The sequence below is a fragment of the Corvus cornix genome, chromosome 7 (assembly GCF_000738735.6).
Source record: "Corvus cornix cornix isolate S_Up_H32 chromosome 7, ASM73873v5, whole genome shotgun sequence".
Lineage (NCBI taxonomy): Eukaryota > Metazoa > Chordata > Aves > Passeriformes > Corvidae > Corvus > Corvus cornix.
The window spans coordinates 24,712,627-24,733,836 of NC_046337.1; the positions used below are offsets into that span (position 1 = coordinate 24,712,627).

Genomic DNA, 21,210 nt, shown 5'->3' on the forward strand with positions numbered 1-21,210 from the left:
AACTGTAATATTACTGAAAGATTTCTCCACATCCAAGATTAGTAGGACATAGTCCTGGCACGACTACCTGTCTGAACTTACTCTGGAACTGCAACACCAACTGTTACTGGATTCCCATAATATATGACATCAGTAGTGGTGATTCAATAAATAACAATCCTGTATTTGCTCTGGGACCATCTATAATCTTGTATTTATTTGTCATATCAACACTGTGGTTTCAGTATCCTACCGACGTCACCCAGTAAGAGTTGGGGTTTTGTAAAATTGTCACCAGCCATAAACAGAAGTGTGAACTATTGCAGGTTTATTTAATCTTACAGCCACTGCATCCTTATTCATAGCAGTTTGAGAAATATTATTTCCCACTCAAGGTCATTTGGCCTGAAGCTAGGACTTGACAAAGGGAAAAAAGAAGTCTCCTGTGGTTAAAAGCACAAGTAAACCAGATCTAATCCTGATCTGTAAAGGAATTTTACAATTGACTTTAAAATAGAAAATAATCAGAAAGATGTTTCAGAGATCAAATTAATATATAGAGGATGTTTTGAAGAACCACCTCACTAAAATTCCAACTTGTTACTCTTTAAACTTGAGCCCTTACTATCAGAAGTGTCTTACAGATCATTTAGACTTTGAGCACTTGTCTGCACATCCCAGCAAGCAGGCTACTTTACTCTGAAAGGTGTAACATTTCAAGTATTAAAACTCTGCCATCCAGACATAAGCAGCTAAACCAGCCAAGAACCACGTTCCACTTTTAAAGTTTTATAATTCCAGAATACACTGAGGGGCTTCAGAGCTGTAGGAAAACAGAACACACAAAAAAAAAAGTTTTCAAAAACTGCTCTGCCTCTCTTTCATAATAAAGACAATCCCACACAAAACTTTAGAGAATGCAGAGGACAGAGAGGAGAAGAAAAATAACTTTTATAAAGTCTCAGTATAAGTGGAAAAAAATTATATTCTGAGAACCAAAATCACGTAATATGTTACTAGGTTATGCAATATTAAACCCTTTATCTTCAACAATTTTTTGTGCGCTTGCACACAAACTTTAAGTCAACAAATAGGACTAAAGAGTAAAGTTCATAACATTTTTAGTTCAAAGTAATAATAGCATCACTTACCTAAAGATTGGTCTTTGGAGATGCTTTTTCTTGATTGTAACACAATCATCCATTTAAAGGGGGGAAAAAGACTTCTTCCAGCAAATAACTCCAAAAAAAACCAGGGAGTAATCGGGAAACTTGTTCTTAGCTACTGTGCTGCAGAGAGCACACAGAATGGTATTTTGGTGCTGGGGGAAGCCTCCCTCCCTCTTTCTGACAGTGGAGCAGAAAAGGGCCATAGAGGCCACATAAGCCAGGCACAGCCGTGCGCTACCAAACCGGGCAGGCTGAGCAAAACTGGAGTCAAGTTGATCGAAGCGCAGAATTGCACTGGATTCCTTTCAACTGTGCAAGAAAAGGGGGGAGCTCTGCCAAGTGCTACCCAGGTAAAAATTTGTTAGATTATACCAGCCATGAGAGCACTTCTTACACATACTGGTCAAAGTCCTAAATGCAGAGTCACTCTCTCTCTCTCTCTCTCTCTCTAAAACACACTGTTCCGAGGCTCAACTTTTTTTTTCTTCAAAATAAAAGTTGTGCAGCTGTTTCAGCATTCCCATGTGAGTACCTTCAGAAAATTTGTTCTGGTAAAAAAACTGTATACAAATTAATGAAGACGGATGGATCTGGTCTGTAAGGCTGGCTCTACTTCAAGAGATTGTAATTATTTTACAATCTGGCTTTTATTCACTCTGGATGATGTGTGGATATAACTATGCAAATTAAAGCACTGCTCATAATTTTTAGCATACATAACCTAATAACCTAGAATTGGCTGAAGCAGAATATGGTGTTTGCAGCTGGTAGGACAACAACTACATGAAACAAATCAAAGCTACATCAGTGAGGAAAACAAAAATTACCAAGTTCAGATAGTGTCAGTAGAAAACTGTTACTGTTTGCAAGATAAGATTTCAACATAGATCCAAACTGAAAATCTTGCTCTGACATCACGCTGACATAAATCAGGAGGAATTCAACCGCAGCGAACACAGGCTGTAAACAAAGCTATAAAGCAGAAGCGGCTGAGCGTGGTTCTCAGCGAACACAAGTCATGAGGGCTTCAGGTGAGACACAATTTCCCGCAGACGTCAGAGGGCCCATAGCAAACCTGTGCTAGCAGAGGTCTTGATGGGAAACATGGAACCCAGCCAGAGGAGCGGCAAACCAGCAGCAAGGCAGCACCATGTGTGCAGCTGCACACCATGGAACCGTGTGCCCCCTTCCTGTCGAGGGAGGCAAGGTCCTGCCACTGGTTCTTCCCTACGTCCCAGCACTAGAGCTCCCTTGCAGCTTGATTCGTGCCGAGTACTCTGGGTGCACGGGCTGGAGTTCCTGATATGGGACAAGTAGGATCAGGATGGTTGGGATTCTCCTGCAATTGCATTAGTGGTTGGAAAGAGAGGAGAAGAGGGGCAGATTTACACAGTTAAGTGCACAACCCTGGCGTTATCAAAGTTTGAGGCAAGATAAGGAAGGTATGCCTTAGGCTGTATATGACCATGAAAGTTTACATTACATTATGCACAAGTTATTATTCAATTAACAATATTTTCATGGAATATATCTATATAACACCGAGATAACATATATTAATGTGTATTTTCACAAAGGAAAACCTAGGAGTTAAGTGGATTTTGAAACAAATAAAGTCTCTTCCTAGAGGTAAATATATTGCTTTTACAACAGAGTGATGGTGTCAAGTTTTGTTAGCCTGAAAGGACCCACTAAGTGATCCCCACACTGTATTAAACTATTTTCTTGACACAGCTCTTATACTCTTATACTCTTGATAGGAGTATCTAAAGAAAAAAATATCAGACTGTCATCACCAGTTATTTTGTGTAGTTCAGTTTCAATTTCCCCACTATTTCTATTCCCCTGAGAAGTAGAGAGAAATACACCTTCACCAGGAAAACAATTACCTGTATCAGATTGCAAGATCTGGAGGGATCTGAAGATCTTTCTTCAACAATATGTGGTGTTCAGAGTGTTGTCATATTTTTAAAGATCTTCTTCATCTAGTCATCATCTTATTCGTTCTTGTCTGCCAAGATTTACTATTTCCTTCGTATAGTTTTCATGCTCTGGATTTCAGCATTTCAAAATAATTTGCTGCTTTTTGAAGTGTGCTCACTCACAGATAATATGCAAAGCTAAAACTTGCAATGAAACCTCCCTTTTCTTTCTGTTTCACATTATGTTCATATATTGCTATACTTCTGTTATTTAGAGGGATTTTCTGTAGCTCAGGGTAAAAATCTAAAAAGTTACAAGAAAGGAAAAAAAATTCTCCAAATTCTCAATGAAAGCTATACCAAATATGTTTCCGCTGAACCCTCAAACCTTTTATCTAGCAGCTTTATTGGTCCTGAAAGTAGCAAACATCTTAAAAGTAAGTTTTTCTGGGTCTACTCCAATGCATGTTTTTGTTCATGGTACTTCCATTCAAGCATGGCTTGAAGAAGAAGTACTGTTTGGGGGAGCTGAAATTCCCACAGTGAAACTTTGACTACAAAGAATTCTGGAGGAAAGAAAATATTAATAATATTTATAGGAAATGTAACACAACTTCATGTTCATTGCATTGATTTTCATCTTCCAAAAAGCCTTTTGTGACCATTTTTTTCATTCAACACAGCAACTACCTACTGACTTCTTTATAATATTCAGAAATCATGTCTACATGTTAAATAAGTATTTGCATAAATCCCTTGACAGAAGGCATTACAGAAAAATATGATAGATCAGCTAGACTCAGGCCTGAAGCCTGAGTCCCACTGGAAAAATAACGTGTTTGAAGTTCACCAACATGGAAGTCTTTGCAGATCGCAGAATTGGAGCATGTTAGAGTAACATTACTCCAATATGTAGGCTATATGTACTCCAAATTGTATGTTATACTGGACCTGATACATGGAATGCACTGAAGAGGTGCACTTTAATTATAATGAGGAAGTGTAATTCCAATGAGCTTTTCCTTGAAAGCATTATTGTAATTTTAAAATGTCCGTTATAGACAAGCTTCATCGTATTTCTTACTTCAAGTTAATCTTTTTAGGATTAATTAGAATGGTAAAAAGATATTTAAATGATGCTCTAGAGATATCTTATTTAATTTTCAAACACTAGACGAAACTCAAGTAGAAAATATCTAAATTATTTTTTCTCCATTTGTTTTCCAATAATTGCTGTTATTGTTTGCCCATCACAACCAGTGACCACTGCTCTATATGATGCTAGTTATTTTAATTCATCTTCCACGCATATGTTAATGTGAACAAAGACTTTTTGAACCAAAACCTTGTAATACTCTACCATTCACAGAACCTGAGTTTTCCAAACTTCAATATCTATAACAACAGTTAAGTAATTTGATATTTAATACTATATCTCAGGGCAAAAGACTGCATATGAGGTAGAACCCAAAACATTCTATTCTGCTTTCTTTAATGCCACATATTTCTTATTGATCTGTAGCTCTTTGCCAGAAGTCTAGAAATGTAATTATTTCTCCTACTTTGATTTCAAAGCTGTGGGCAATTAAGATGGTAAATTTAAGAACCCATAATTTGTGTGTGTCAGACACTTGATGCTTTCTACTTTCTAGCTAAAATACCTTCTGGCTGCAAAGATATGTGTAAGCATTGCTGGCTGGGGTTTTCGAACTCTGTAGAAAGACACATAGGTGGGAAGATCAACAGAAAGGGGAGACAAAGAAATTATAAAGGCGTCATCAACCACATATGTGAAAAAGAAATTACCTTTATAAAAAAGCTGGAATATCAGTGAGAAAAATAACTGGCAAACTGTATTGTAAGAGTGGTAATTCTGTCGAAGTAGAAAGATAATTTATCTAAGCAGCTTGCTGTCTCAAGGCCAGCACTACCCAATATTTTCTTCAATGGTTTGGATGGAGAAAGGAGAGATATTCTTATTCCAAAACAATATTAAGACAGTAATCTTTTCTGAATGTCCTTGGCAAACTCCAGAAATGCTCAGAAAAAAAAAAAATTTAAAAAGAGGATATAAAAAATACCAAGCTCTACATACACATGGGAATAATCTGCAGGACAAGGGGCCACTGGCTAGGCAGCATTTCTTCAGAAAATGCATGGGAAGCAGCAGTGAATCATACACTAAACAATCACAGTCTTAGGCAAAACAAGCGTAATTCTGGAAGGTAATAAAAGGAGTATTGTCCAGAAGAGCAGCCTCCCACTCTCTGTGTTCCTAAGGCTCACCTGAAGCATTGATTTTTGCTTTGAGGCAACACGATTCAGCAGACACATACAGGACTAAACCTTGACAAAACAGAAATTTAGAAAACAACTCATGAGTAAAGACAGAAGGTCACACAATGTAGCCTAAGGAAAAGCAAACCTAATTAAAAATATTCCAGAACACAAATATAACTGTGTAATTTATGGAAACAGACTATTTTCCTTACCCCTGTGGTCAAGAAATAACAAACTGCAAAATAGCTCATAGGGTTGTAAGTTATGGTAATAAAGATTGAATGGTGAAAAAAATACTTTTTAAAGGAAAGTAATAAGGATATTAATTGCTGAGGGAATCTGTTCTTAGAAACACAATGAGTAGCTTTCTAAGCATAGATTTTTAAAAGGCTATATAAGCAGGTTATAAGCAGAAATTATTAGTCTTGCCTTGGATGAGAATATAGATTAAATAATCTCTAAATACATCATCAAACCTCATATTTCTAAAATTCTTTGGTAACCAACTGCTATTTTCAGCTTCTAACTAAACCTGCTGTTTAGTTTCAGATTTTAGTGTGCATTAAACCATTTACCAATCAGCTGTGGCACTTGGGCTTTTCAATCTTCCACCTATTTACCACTTAACCCAAATTTTGAGCTTTGGTCCTTCATTCAGGCAACAAAGTGTGATACTTAAAGCTTTAATCCATTAAACACCATAATTTCTGTTTTGCTTCCATAAGTAAGTATGGAGTCAGGGGCTTTCCTGAATTTTCCACAAGCAACAAGGAATAAGTGGAGAGCTAAGTTTTTTGCATCCATTTTCTGCACTAATGTAGTTTCAAAAAAAAGACAGCATATTTCTACATGCTTCTCTTCTTACAGGTATGAAACATAAAAATCTAAAGCAGAACTTATGAAAAGAATTCTTACTCTTCAGTACGATACTTTGCACCAGTTTACTGTTTAGGAAACTTGTAACTAAATCCCTAAGTAAAGTATGAAGAGAAAACTTTTTCTAGTAGAAAGTGCAACTAATCCCTAACAAGAATTTTATTCAGTTATTTCTAAGATTGTTGGAATAAATTCACTTGATAAAGGCTGTTCACAGACTAAGGATTCACACTTGGTGCATTAGAAACCAGAGTGGATTATGTGAAATCTATCTATACCATCAGTGTCACTTCAGCAAGAAGGTCTTCCAAGGCTCTCTACAAGACTCTCTACAGAACAGCTTCCAGAGTCTTCCTTTCCCTCGTAATAAGAGGGCCAAGCCTCTCTGCACACCTTTTACCAGCTTCCAATCTCCATGCAGGGTCTCTGAATCTGTCTATACCAAGCTAATAAAATTGTCCAGATGTCTGATGTCCCCAGAAACAGGTTAAATGCTAAAGGAGATGCTGTGATTGCCTGCCATGCAAAGGGTAATTTTATCACAAGCATGTCATGCTTGATATAGAATACTACCTACTAGGACTGTGTTTGTGTAATGGTTTAAGAGCTCAATTATAGTTACCCACATTCTTCATATTCTTTGGCACAATTCCTCCTGTTAAGGATCAGGCTGAGTGGTGTTTCACCCAACTGTTATACCAGGTTTGCATTAAGCTTACTGCACTCTGAGCAGTGTAGGACACTCTCAACTGGTTTCTTCTTGTTGACATCAACAAAACCCACTCTAAAACTTCACCTGATGACTTCTCCAAGCTTGAAAAACCAGACAGAACTGAAGAGAATTGTGACTCATTCAGACTGCAGATAGAAGAGTTGTCAAATGTCACTGGATCTATTGTAGTACATGTGCTGAAGCTCTATGAAAGACTTGTGCAGGCCTTTAAGTTCTGCCTTCCCTTTTTACCTTTTCTAAGTAAAATAAATTCTAAATGAAATTCTAAAATAAAATTGTTTTACTCTCTCTTACTTTCCCTGTTTACATGCACACACAAACTGAGCAGAAGCTTACGTCAATGCCGTCATGCAGGAGATTAATTTCCCTGCTAAGATTTTCCTGCTCAGACTGGAACACAGGAACTTGGCTTAAGAAGCTTCCCAGTGCTTTGCTTGTGCTTTTATATTTTTCTATATCGTAAAAGTCCTAGCGAAACTCAAGCAAATAAGTAGAAATAACAAAAAAATTCAAATACCAATGTCTTAGGAGAGCATTAATTTTCCTGATTAATAAAACTCTTCTCAAGAATGTGACCAGTGTCACAGCTGTATTTTATTGGATTCTACCTGGTACTATTAGGATCTTATACTCTGCATCTTCAGTGAAGGGAGAGAGGGGGATGAGAAGGAAAGCAAGGGAGGGGAAATGAGAAGAAAGAAATTCCTTTGGGATATATGATGCTAAACTAGCACTGAAATACACAAGTCAAAACATGGCATTCTTTGGTTCTGAGCCAGTGCAATATTATTATTGGCCACAGTTGATGGAATTTCAGTCTGTATCGGAAAACACAGTAATTGATGTGCCATGTGTTTTCTAAATGTATACACATAATGGCAACTGTACACTGACAACAGAGCAACTACTGACTAAGCATACTGTTGCTCTTTAGGGTGGAAAAGGGTAATAAAATCCCCAGAACTTAGTACAGATGGTCTACATAAAATCAAGAAAAAGATAATTGCTAAACGTTTTCAAGGGAATGATTAAAATACATGCCAGTATCTGTTTGCTACAATACTTAAATATAAAAAAAAAAGTTTAGAAATTCAGAATTGTCCAGCAAGGAAAACATGACTAACTGTGCCCTATGTTAAGCATGGCTATTGGACAATGTCAAAATCATGACTAAAAGAATTTTTCTGCTAAATTGCAGTTCTGCATGGAAAATATATGAGCACTTAATAGGACAGAGGCTATGCTACAAGGAATTAGAAGATATATGGTAGACTACATCAATTTTCTCTATATCCTGTAGTTCTCATCTGAATGTCTGGAACAAAGAGGCAAGAATCTATCATTAGGTACCTCTTCAACTACAGTTTTTTCTTTGTAAGCCACATTCAAATCTGTGTAGGTGGCAGAATCTGAAAACTTAATTTTTTTTTTTTTTTTTTTCATTTTAGATTTTGAAAATATTTTGCACTGTGTTTCATCATGGTCTCCAAGATCATGTATTTCCTAGGTTTTTGAAACTTACTTCATTATAATTGATTAAAATACCCTGGTCTATGCACAGTTATTGAGAGTTTCTGGTTTTCATCACTAGATTTCTGGCATCCAGTTTGACTGACACAGAAGCTATCTGGAAGTATAAACCCATACTCTTCCCTAGGGGATTAGCAGAATCTGGGACTTGTTGCAGTGTCTTTTCAATCAGCTACTTGTTCTTTGGTCACATCGCCATTGTGAAAAAAAAAAAAAAGATGACCCAGCAAAAACTCTACAGGTGATTATAAATCATCTTACAAAACTGTTTCATTGAAATAGCAACACTAATAACAGATCTTTGCTTTCTGATTGTGAAAAATTGCTTTTAAATTACAGTTTCCCCACAGATGTCTTGAAATCTGACATCCATCATTTTTAAGCCTTAAAAATAGTGATAAATGAAATTCTGAGTTCAGCTCTATCCTCAGATCTGTAACATGGCCATAGACAAAATATGTCTTGTGCATGACTCAAAAATTGATTCTTCTAAGACAATAACATTTGGATCATTCTTATCTTTCTATTATAAAGATATTCACAAAATGTAATGCATACAGTAATGATCCAAATTTTTTTTCTTCCTATCTGGATTCTATTACAGCCTTTGCAATACATAGTACTGTCTTTCTAAGATAAAAAGATTCACAAAAGCTTTTATTCTCCTTGTACTATATTACCTACATTATTTTTCTCCTTATACCAGCTCACTATCTTCCCAGCACCCCACAGACTTCTTCCCAAGTCTATTTATTGTGTGGACATTCTTCTAAATGTGCCAAGTATATGTGTACTCATGACAGAAGACTAGCAGGAAGTTTATCTTTTCCAGCAAAACTTTACAGAGACTCAGAAGAAAACTCGCCCTGTTATTTGGCAACAGCACTTCCAGAGAGGAAAAACAGCAACCAAAGGAGAAATGTGGAATTTTATATATCAAATAGTTTTCTCCCTCCCCACCTGGTAAAATTAATTCTTAGGATGACCAAATTATGTAAAACAAGGCCCTCCTGCTAATTGTAGTCTAGGCATGAGAAAACTCTGAAACTATTTCAAATGCACTGGTAATGATCCTCAAGAAGGGCTCACTAGTGTGTTCAAGTACAGGACTCCTTGGGATAAATTTTGACTGTCAGTTAATCTACAGTGAATTTGTCAGTATATCACTTATTTAGTCAACAAATTTTAAAAATAGAAATGGTGCTTAAAAGTAGTTCAGTGCTCACGCTTTTTATCAAGGGTCAAAAGTTTGTCAGAAATATAAAGCAAAAAGAACCTGACTAGAGAATGTGAAACACACCAAGCATTACAGTTTATAAACAATGACTCATGATTTCCTACAAAGTGTCTGCCTAGATTTTTTTCACTTTCCCCTCTTCATGGAAACACATTCTTTTTATTCATACATTTAAAATCCCATTTGAGAAAAATTAATTTCAAAACTTTACTAGAGCCACAAGCTAAAACAAAAATTCAATATGCATTCATTTTATACCATAATCTCTCTGAACTCAAGGCTGAGGCAGACTAATTTTGCTAGTTAAATTCTCCAAGATGTTTGAATGTGGGTACACTGTAGTTGGCTTCATTCTCCGTGCAATTATCAATATGAGTTTAGCATACATGTAACTGGCTATGCTCCCAGCCCCAGAGAATGAGCTGTTTTGATTATCTACTAAAACCAAAAAGTACTCGTCAGGGCATTGTTCAACTCCTTATATATGGTCTGTGTCTACCTAGACCAAAGAATGAGTTACTATTTTTCATACTAAATCTTAAAATTGAACTAAAAGCAACAAAGAACAGAATTTTAGACATAATCTGTGCACTGATGTCCTTCATAGAACTATCAAACTTCTTGTGAGTTACTCCTGAATGGTAAGTTAAACCCCAATATTCAGTAAGAAAAAGGTTTTCCAGTGTCTAAAAACATCTTGACAACAGCTGGAAAATATTTTTAATAATATATATATCAAAACTGACCGCTGTATAATATTGTATGTTATCTGAAGACTGGGTGTATTTATGGTGTCAATTTTCTAGCTCTTAGAATTTTATCATTCAGTTACACTCACCCCCTAGTGGAAAGATGAAGTGATTTTCTTCACACTCTGTCTCAGCTTTTTCTCCTAAACCTATCAAAAAACATGCTAAGTTGTGTTATTTGTTCTGATTCTGAACTATGTTACATGAGTACCTTCTGACTACAGTCATATACCATCAACTGGGCATTTGAACCAAACCACTGAAACACAATTCAGATGAAAATCGTTAATGTTAAGATGCAAGATTCCTCTGTTGTGTCCCAGGAGCTTCAAGGTTCCCCTTAGTCATCACACTGAAATATTGTGCATTTCCATGATTTTCTTTTTACAAATTCTCATGACAAAATAAAAGATTGCCGTTGCACTGTGCAATACAGTGGTCATTTCAACATTAATTTCTTCTTTGGCAAGTACATTTCACACCAGTATTTGTTTTCTTTCTTCTACCTATTAAATTTTGATATTAATAATTAATTTTTATGAGTAATAAAATCAGATCTCCCCTAATATTTAACACTTTCCTGTTAATATAAAATACATATTCTCAACAGCTTTTGAATACCACTGCCATGAGCACAGTAAGTCTCCTTTGTTATGCAGGTTATTGTCAAGCAGTAAAGTATAATGAGACTAATTTGAAATTAATTATATAAATAGCCAAGCAGCAGATTTTTAATTAACTTGTTGCAGAATTGATAAATAAGCAGGGAGGTCCATACATTGATTAAAGTTATCTGCTACTATCCTGACAAGACAAGCTAGAACTGGAATTATTTTGCCCAAGATAACAACATCCCATCCAGTCAGTGTGAAACAGATACTACCACGTGTATCACAAACTGATGTTTTCACTGAAGCCCAGTAGCGGTGCCATAGAGAATGTCAAGCACTCAGTGGCTCTGCTATTATCAGAATATTTTTTCCACTGCTCTTTTGAATCTTCAGACCAGACCACTTGGTACAAGAAGTAAACGTATGCATATAGAAAAAAACAATATAAGACATACTGGTGATGTAAGCAGGCCCAAGCAGTCGTGATGGCTGCAGCTGAGCACACGTAACACCATCAATTCATGGAATAATCATGGAACTGTTGAGGTGGGAAAAGATCTTTAAATCATTGAGTCAACCTGTAAACTTAACACTTCCAGGTCCACTATTAAACAATGTCCATAAACACTACATCTTCATGTCTTTTAAGTTCCTCCAGGGATGGTGATTCCACCACTTCTCTGGGCAGCCTATTCAAAAGCTTGATAACCTTAAAAACTTTCAGTGAAGAAAGTTTTCCTAATATTCAATCTAAACCACCCCTCACACAACTTGAGGCCATTTCATCTCATCAAGTACTAGGCTTGTTACTTGGGAGGAGAGACCAAAACCCACCTCACCACAACCTCCTTTCAGGCAATTGTGAGAGTGATAAAGTCTCTCCTGAGCCTCCTTTTCTCCAGGCTAAACACCCCCATCTCCCTCAGCTATTCGTCATCAGATTCACTTGCCAGACCCTTCACCAAGCTCCATTGCCCTTCTCTGGATTCGCTCCCACACCTCAATGTCTTCCTTGTAGTGAGGGACCCTAAACTGAACTCAGTACTTGAGGTGCAACCGCACCCATGCTGGGTACAGGGGAACAATCACTGCCCTGGTCCTGCTGGCCACATTATTCCTGATGTGGGCAAGGATGCCACTGGCCTTCTCAGCCACCTGGGCACACACAGGCTCGTGTTCATCTGCTGCCAACAAGCACCCCCAGGTCCTTTTCCACTGGGCAGCTTTCCAGCCACTCTACTCCCAGTCTGTAGCACTGCCTGGAGTTGTAATTGTAATTCATTAAGATTCATCACAGTTAAACAAAATTTGATTAATTCAGTGTTTCCCACCATGAGTTGCAGAAGTCTAATCTTGGACATCTTGAAAAATAGACCACCTTTCATTCACATTGGAGAGAAGTTATTATAACATCGGTCCCACTGATGGCAGTAGCATTCACTATGACTGACTCACTGTCAGTGTGATCCTCAAAGAGCAGAGGGAGCAATATTCATTCCATTTGTTTTATGTGGTAAATCGTGCTCCCAACAAACAGACCTATCAAGTCATGATAGGTCTTGACCAATCAGGACATCAGCAGTGAAAAATAAAATTTGAGATAGACTTAGGAAGAAACTATTTCTATTTCTTTAAAGAAACAGGTTTTGGGGGTCTTGAAGTAAAGCTATGGGAAGACACACTTTTCGCTGAATTTAAACCTTTTCACGCCCAAGAGCCCTGAATTTGGGTATTAACTGTCAGATACGCTTCCAGATATATTATCAAAGCTTACTGCAATTTTCCAAGGGAGGAATTACACTCCTTTAAGTAACAGCAATATCTGCCATGATGATAGTAAACATCTCTCCATACAGCCTGATGGCAGCACTAGTACAGCTCAGAAACCCAAATGTTAGAGAAGAGGCCTGAGCAGGGCACTTAGCACAATATCTTCTCCAAGCCTTAGACTGAGATAACCAGGCATGGGTCAAACCATTTGGTGGCCGATGCTCCCCTGCCAGCGACCTGTGCCTCACTGCAAATGGTGCAGACTGAGCTTGCACCCTTTTTCCTGATACTACTCTTCAACTTCTTGAGGCTCATTGCTTGAACTTCTTGTGTTCAGTTAATTCTTGTGTTCAGATTGAGACAGGTGCTCCTATTCCACAGTTTTATTTGAAGTAACCCACAATATTTATTGCGAGGCCACTATAGCACGTTAAATCTTTAAATTCAATGACACAATGATTCCGGTTTGATTCAGTGAAGTGACTTTACCCTAAAGAGACATATATATAAACAATAAAGGATTTAACAATGGTGTGCACTTAAGTAGCATGTAAAATGAAATGAGCTTTTTATAATTAATGACTGTATGACAGGCGCTAAAATATAATTGTTCATTTAGCAGCCTTCCTTAAAGAGTGAGGCACTTATGAATCCAGCTTTTACCCTGATTCTATACAGCCAAGCATCTGTGCCCACATCACATTTGTCAGTAAAATTTCAGTTACAAATACAAATTTTTTTCACTTGAAGCAATACAATTTAATTATATCTTTATCCAGATTAGTTATTTGAATTCTTCCATTATACTCTTCGACCTTTAGGAAATTATTCTTTTAGTGATATGTTACAGACCAGCTCATATGCCACAGTAAAAAAAACATTTCACAAAAACATATAGCCTAAGGAAAATGTCATGGGCTACTCAGGTCAATTCTGCTAAGGCTGTTTGGTGTGATCATTTTTAGAAAAGAAAATACAGGGAAGACCAAGGAAATGCCAGGAACATGTCTATATAAAACCATGTTGTTTTCTATTTCTGATAATATCTGTCTTTCATATCCCTGTGGAAATTATTGTTTTTGTGATTTGGATTTTTCTGGTTTAGGGAACCATATCTTCAGGGGGGGATTCATGGGGCATTCAGTTACTGTGCTGTGCAGAAGCTCATGTTACATATCCATGGAGGAATAGTGATCTGGGATAATGATGAATTAGGCTTCCAAGTGGCTCAGGGTATCAAAAGCAAGAAACGTGACTGCAAGAAGGGAGCCACTGATAACTCACAGACCTGCAGCTTTTTGGAAACACCAGGAATAATTGCAGATTTAAATAATGCTTCATTGGTCTCTTCCAGCAATGGCTGCCAGCCATGAGGAAATAAGACAGAAAGTAGATTTAATTCTTAGAATAACTGGTTCTGAGGCACTTCACATCTCAGCATTTTTCTGTTAGATCAAGTAATGACACTAACTATGAAACTGTATTTGCAGATGCTGAAGAAAATTGCATTCCATCTAAAACTGAAAATTCTAAAACTGCAAACACATATTCTTGAAAAGAATAAGAAGGGGAAGACCCAATCACTCATTAACACAAACATGCAGTCCGGCTCCCTGAAAACAAAAATAAAACCAAACAAAACACGATGATGATCTGGGACAAGTGTCCCAGAACCATATGACTGAAAGACTGTATTTGCTCTTCACAAATTTTATTTCCAAAAAAAGAACATTTTGCGTTTCAGTTTGACATTGTAAACACTAAAAAGGGTACAAAACCTTTCAAGAACAGCACTGTGATAGACATGCAAAGCTCAAAATGGGATACAAAAACAGTGCTTTGCAACCAAGAGAAATAATGCAAGCCAAGACAATGATCAGCATTTGGAAAGAGATGCATGAACTGCAGAAGTCAGATCACTATGTCAGTTTTCACAAGTGCTAGCAGAGATCGTATCTCCCAGCACGATATTTTATTAGTTTTCATAACAGCAGGACACTTTACTATTGTTCAAGTTTGTGATCACCTCCCAGATCCTTTTCTGTGGTATTGCAATGTCGCTAGTTTAACCCCATCATATGTTTGCACAGCTGATTACTATCGCATGAATGTGATAAAGGATTGGCAATTTTACTGCATTTTAGGACAAGTAAGTATCACTTTGAATTCTAACTTGTCTCCCTGTATTTGCAGGTTTTGCTATAAGTTAATATTATTCCAAATTAAAGAAAAAAAATACAGCCATGTCAGAGGTCTTCAGAGCTGTGGAAACACCCTTGTATTTGTATTCTGACAAAAAACCTTTGATAATTCTTTGCAAAATATAATTTACAGCCAGTGTATGATTCTTAGAAAGTTGATCTGAGCCCTAAAAGCAATTATATGGATATGTTTCTCAAGAATCAGAGAAAAAAAGGTGCAATGAAGGAAGCCACTGTATTCATTCAGTGACCACAGCTGGGGAAAAACTATGTCTGAAAGGCAAAGTCACCACACAGCAAACAAATCACACTTACAATCTAGTTTCAACCAACTAGTATCAAAAGCATACCTTCAAATTTGCAAGAAAATATTCTTCTACTGGCAACTATTTTAAGGAATGATCCTTCCTTGGACTCTATCTAAATTGATGTTTACAACTAAAATTTAAATATACATTGGATATTTCCCCAACTAAAAAGCTACCTTGGTAACTACACACATCATGAGTAGTGAGTACACTATCCTCACGATTTTTGTTACAGAAATCTAAAGCTATGACATTGAAGTGACATCTGAATGCATACTAGGCAGCTTCAATTCTTACTTACAGAAATTTAGCTTGTTACTGCTAATACTGTGCAAAGCCTTGCACACTTATGCCATATTGATGGTGGAAGCTGATCGCTTCATAGAACATCCTTTGTTAAGTGAAGTGAGTGGCATTTAAAGTAGATTAATGGCAAAAATAACCTGGTTATTTTTCCTTTTTATACATGTGTAAACAGCGTGGACTGACAGATAAGACTCTGGGTTGTGACCCAAGAGTCCTGAGCTTTTTGTGAGTCCATTGACTGATATTGGACAGGTCACTTTCAACTGAGACTGCCTCAGTTCATCACTGAGAGCTGGTGAAATTTTTTCCCTTCAAAAGCTGTTTCACTTTATGGACTAAAAGTCTTTGCAAGCGCTAAGTATTCTTTCTACCTTTGTTTCTTTTCCTGTATCAAGCAAACTTTCATTTCAGTGACTTGGTAAAAACAACAGTTTCTTTTAAAACCCCTTTCCTATGCAGTCATATCTAGTAGTATCTTTTTTTGTCCCTGTTATATAGCAGGTGCCCTAGTTTCAAACAGATTTTGTTAATTTGTGGATATGTAATTTGCTATTTCTTACTAGCATTTGCCACACATTCAGTATGGTACAAGCTTTAAGGAACTGCTTTAAAGTGACAAAAAGTAAATGTGTACTGGTTCTCAAGATTTCTGCCTTGTTACAAAACCATACTTACTATTTGAAATACTGCAGTGATTTCCTGCTGGTACTTTGCTCCAAGAATATCATGAGCTGTGCAGGTGGTTTCTGTCACACTGTCATTCATATTTTTGACAGATTTTGAGTCTGCATAATATTCCCTGATAAACTTCTTAATGTTATCTGTGCCAAGAAAGGAAAACTTACGTTCTGCCAGCTTGCTGACAAACCCTATTGATGATATCAGACACTTGCTCAGTCAGTAATGCAAATAAACCTTCAAATCACAGTGAGAAATACTAAAGAACCTTGAAAAATGCCAGTATACTTGACCAGTCTGACTCACTAAACCATAGGGATACGTGTAATTTGTTGCATATACATAATCTTAAGTAAAAAACATCTTTAGTCCAATCTGGAGTTCAGCAAACCTACTTACCCATTTTCATCAACACAATGCAATCTTTCAAGTTAAGCAACTTATAATGCAAGAACAGCATCCCCTTAAGTTGCAGACACAAAACTAAAGCAGGTTGTCCTGTTTCTGCTTCTTAAAGGATTCTTCACTGGCATCTTTTACTGAGGGAAGAGTAAGGAGAAAGAGTACTGATATTTCCCAAGTCAGCTTCATACAGGTTTCCTGAAGGAGTCAAAGATAACAGTTCTGTATTCTAAAGATTATGTTGTTCTGATTCTGAACTATGTTACATGGGTACCTTCTGACTACAGTCATATACCATCAACTGGGCATTTGAACCAAACCACTGAAACACAATTCAGATGAAAATCGTTAATGTTAAGATGCAAGATTCCTCTGTTGTGTCCCAGGAGCTTCAAGGTTCCCCTTAGTCATCACACTGAAATATTGTGCATTTCCTTGATTTACTTTTTACAAATTCTCATGGCAAAAATAAAAGGTTGCCATTACACTGTGCAATACAGTGGTCATTTTGACATTAATTTCTTTGACAAGTACGTCTCACAGCAGTATTTGGTGATGATATAAGTGTTTGGCACTCTTCCCAGCTACCTAATTACTCTAATGTAAATCTAAAAGGAAACCTACATCCATATCCAGCCCTTTTTGATACCATTAAATTTTAAAAGGTAAACCCAAGATTCTAAATTGAATATCACAATACACAAATAAATATCCATTTATTTTCCTGATGTAAAAGTACTGAAATGTCTACACTTTGACACAGTTCTCTTAGACAATATATTCACTCATTCTAAAGCTGAAAGCTACTTTGAAATGCTGTTTTGTCCTAACGTAGCTAATCAGCAACTGGGCAGAGTGATAGGAGGAATTTAGATAATGTCAGTTGTGGCCATTCTACAGTTATTACTTCTGGAGATTTTTAGGTCTTTTCCCTCCCTTACTACTTCCACTGAAGTAATTTCCTCCTCCCTTTCTGCCATTCTTAATATTTTTTTTGTTACACACCATTGGATTCCTCCATTTTTAGTAGCATTCCAGGGTGAGTTATGTTTTGGGAAGGCTTTGATCCTAACACACAACAACACAAGGTTACAGGAGAGACCTTCAGCTAGAGTTGAATGCCACAGGACTAGGGGAATAAAGGCAGCTCTTTGCACCAACTCCCCTGGTTACAAACAGAGCTTAGGTGGCATGCAAAAATAAATGCTGAAATACTTATTAATAGCATTTATTTGTTAGGTAAAGACTTTTCACTAACACAGCAATCATTCGTAACAATTTGGAAAAAATTTTCTGTACTGTAAAATTTTTAAACCATGTATTTTAAACATTTGTTTGCTGTGATACTACCCAAATTTCCCAGCGATAGATAAAGACATCAGTGTGTAGTTGCTATACAAACAGAACAAAAAAGCTCATTGCTACCCCAAAGATCTCACAACATATGTTAAGTGAGAAATGAGTACACTGATATGTTACCAAGACTGACTTTTGTTTTAGACTTTCAGCAGTGACTGGTAAGAATGCATCCCACAGTGGTTTACTTATAGGCAGAATCAATTATGCTTTGAGTCATTTTTATAAGGTTCAAAATACAGAGAAATTACAACTATACCTTGTCAAAATAAGATCTTTGGTTACAGATAATTACCAGGGAGCATCTATAGGAGTGAAACTACAAGTGATTTGCTTAAACTGTATTAAAAAAGTACATGCCCCAGTCTAGACAATGAATAAATGCCCAGATAAGAGGTGGAACTGGTTTCGAATTTGAGCAGTCAGCTTCCAACACTGACAAACAATAGCTAAAACAGTTAAAATACTTTCCTTTGTTTAGCCAGTACCGTAAACCCAGCATATTCCATCTTTACACAGTGGTGACACGTTTCTTGCAGGCCAAGCTAAAGGAAGGCAGCTCTGAGAGTCCTGGAGATCAGCATAATTTCCTGTTTAAAGCACACACCTGTGATGCTCCAATTTTTTTTTAGTTGATTCAGTTGAAACAATAACTTTTGGAACTTACAGTAACATTTAGCACATCTTTAAAGGGTGCAAGTAGATAGAGATTGGTGACTGCAGTGATAATTACACTTGCCAGGAAGTGATGAATCATTTCATATACTTTTGCTGGTCTTATTTTAAAACTAAGAACTTGGCACTTTTCCTTTTTTCATTTTGGCATATGCCCAAAAAGCTGCAGCATTTTTTTCCAGACCAAGGGTTAAAACAGACACACAGAAAAATGAGACTCTGCTTAAACTGCCAGACTGTTAAACTCTCCACACTGGTATGGGGAGAAAACTGGGGAAAAAGCACTAGAAAAAAACTGCAGAACAAGAACTGTGAGGAGTTTTAAGCTATGAGATATGATGAAAGATCTGCAGAAACCCAGGTACATGTAAATGGACCTAAGAGGAGTAGAATGGGTAAGAAGACAACGAGTTGCATTTATTTCTTGTGACAAATGGATACTTCAGTAAAATAATTAGTGTTATGTCCATTATCCAAGAAGAATCCTGTAATGGTGGAATTTATTGGCATCACATATTGAGGCAAGACTATCAAAAGTCTCATTAAAGTCCTCTGCTTAGTTTCCATCAAAGATTCAGGTCTAGGCACTTAAACACCCTAATTGCTTCCTAGAAATTCAAACTTCATTTCTCTATTTTTCCTGAGATTTCATTAACAGCCATCAGTCACTCCTGAGCATAGTTTCTTATGTCCTGCACACAACTGTGCTCTTCACTGAGGTAGACCAAGAGAAGAATGTTTAGAAACTTTGACTTAGAACAGTTAAATGGAAGCAAAGGACCATTTTCTATTAAATTCAATAAGTGAATTAATGGATACATAAAATCAGCACTATCTTTTAGAAAGGCATAAGATATAAGAAATACTTCCATCTCCACGCTTTTTTTGAAAGCCTTTGGGCACTGAGGATCACATGAACACTGAGAGATGCCATGGGAAAATTTGGTTTAAACATTTTCACACTCATGTTCTGCAATTGCCACTGAAAAGAAGATCTCTAAGGGCTTAAAATAGCAGGCAGCATTGATTCATATTTTCATGCACTGGTCTAACAGGAGATCAGAAATTTTAAGCATCTGCTCCTGACCCTGACACAAACACAACCCCCACTCCCCCCCTCCAAAATTATAATAAAAAATTTCCTTTAAAAGAGTCTGTTTGGAGTAGCAGTAAATGCTCAATAAAATGAGTACTGGCAGCCCATACATTCACATATGAATTCCCCAAACATCTTGCATTTAAGTTCTGGTTTGGTTTTCTTTTCTGATTATCAGTATTCTGCATTTCATCACATATATCAGGCTTTGACTCCCAGGAAGAAGCACCACTTTCAGTGCAGCCTATCAGCTACACCAGCAGTCAGGAACATAAACAGCCCAGAGGATACTGCCCAGGAAACTCTTAAAATCTTTTTACATGCTGTATTGTAAATAATAATAACATGTGCTTTTACAAGAGCTTACTGATCATGCTGGTTTTGGTTTGTTTGGGGGGGTTTTTTGCTACATAATATCTTTCTGTGCTATTCTGCGTTAACAATACCTATCTTAACTGTGGAAATGTTGAAGGGCATCATCAGTTTTGTCTAAAGTATCAATTTCATGCTGTAATTTTATATTATTTTCCTGCTATTTATTATAGTTCTAACACTATTTCAATTTGTAAAACTCACAGAAAGAAAAGATCAAAACAAATATAAATACTATGTTTAAATTTATTATAATTTTCCAAAGGTGTGGATGAGTCCAGCCCCACAGATACATTTTTAGCAGTGGTATGAAGTGATGCTACCGCTAAAGATTGTTCTTACATTTTTTTAAGTAAAAGGAAGTATTCAATTAATTTCTTTCTCCATTTTTTCTGAAGGCAAATTGGTGTTGGCGACTTGAATTGATATTAGTGTATATAACCCTTGCATACCAAAATTCTTGAAAGCATTCAAGTTCATCTAAGTAAGAATATGGGAAAGAGTATCAGTCAGATTTGACAAGTATTTGGAAGGAAAAATATCACTATCAGTAAGAGGAATTTTCACAAAGATAGATATATATATATGTTTAACACAGTTGACTATGAAAAATAATAAGTATTTATTCTACTTTATCAGCCAAAAGTATAGTTACATAAGAATCAGCAAAAAGGAGGTAATAACTTTCTGTGATACATGAAGGCAGTATGCTTATCATGACATTTACGCCTACTCAGATGTTCATCTGGGAAAGTCATATTGACAGCTTAGTACTTGAAGCCATCATTGTTCACAGACACATACAATTAATAGCTAGACAGTAATGAGATGTAAGTCTACGTGAGTATGCAGAGGGTGGAAGGTTGTGGTGCACCCACGTATAACCACTACAAAAACTCCCTATTGCAAAGACTGTCTTTATAAGCAGATCAGGAAATATCAGACTAAAATACTATTTTT

General features: G+C 36.6%; 1 protein-coding gene across 6 annotated transcripts in view; it reads right to left on the reverse strand.

The window, feature by feature from the left end:
- Positions 1-21,210, reverse strand: part of PDE1A (phosphodiesterase 1A) — a 179,353-nt gene that overhangs the window by 112,602 nt on the left and 45,541 nt on the right. Inside the window, exon 1 of one of the 6 annotated variants that reach the window (XM_019290527.3) lies at positions 1,131-1,553. The exons of the other annotated variants lie outside the window; for them this stretch is intronic. Within the exon in view, the coding sequence (XP_019146072.2) occupies positions 1,131-1,183 (53 nt within the window). The 5' untranslated portion in view covers positions 1,184-1,553. Of the gene's footprint in view, positions 1-1,130; positions 1,554-21,210 lie in introns of those variants that run through there. 6 annotated transcript variants of the gene reach the window in all.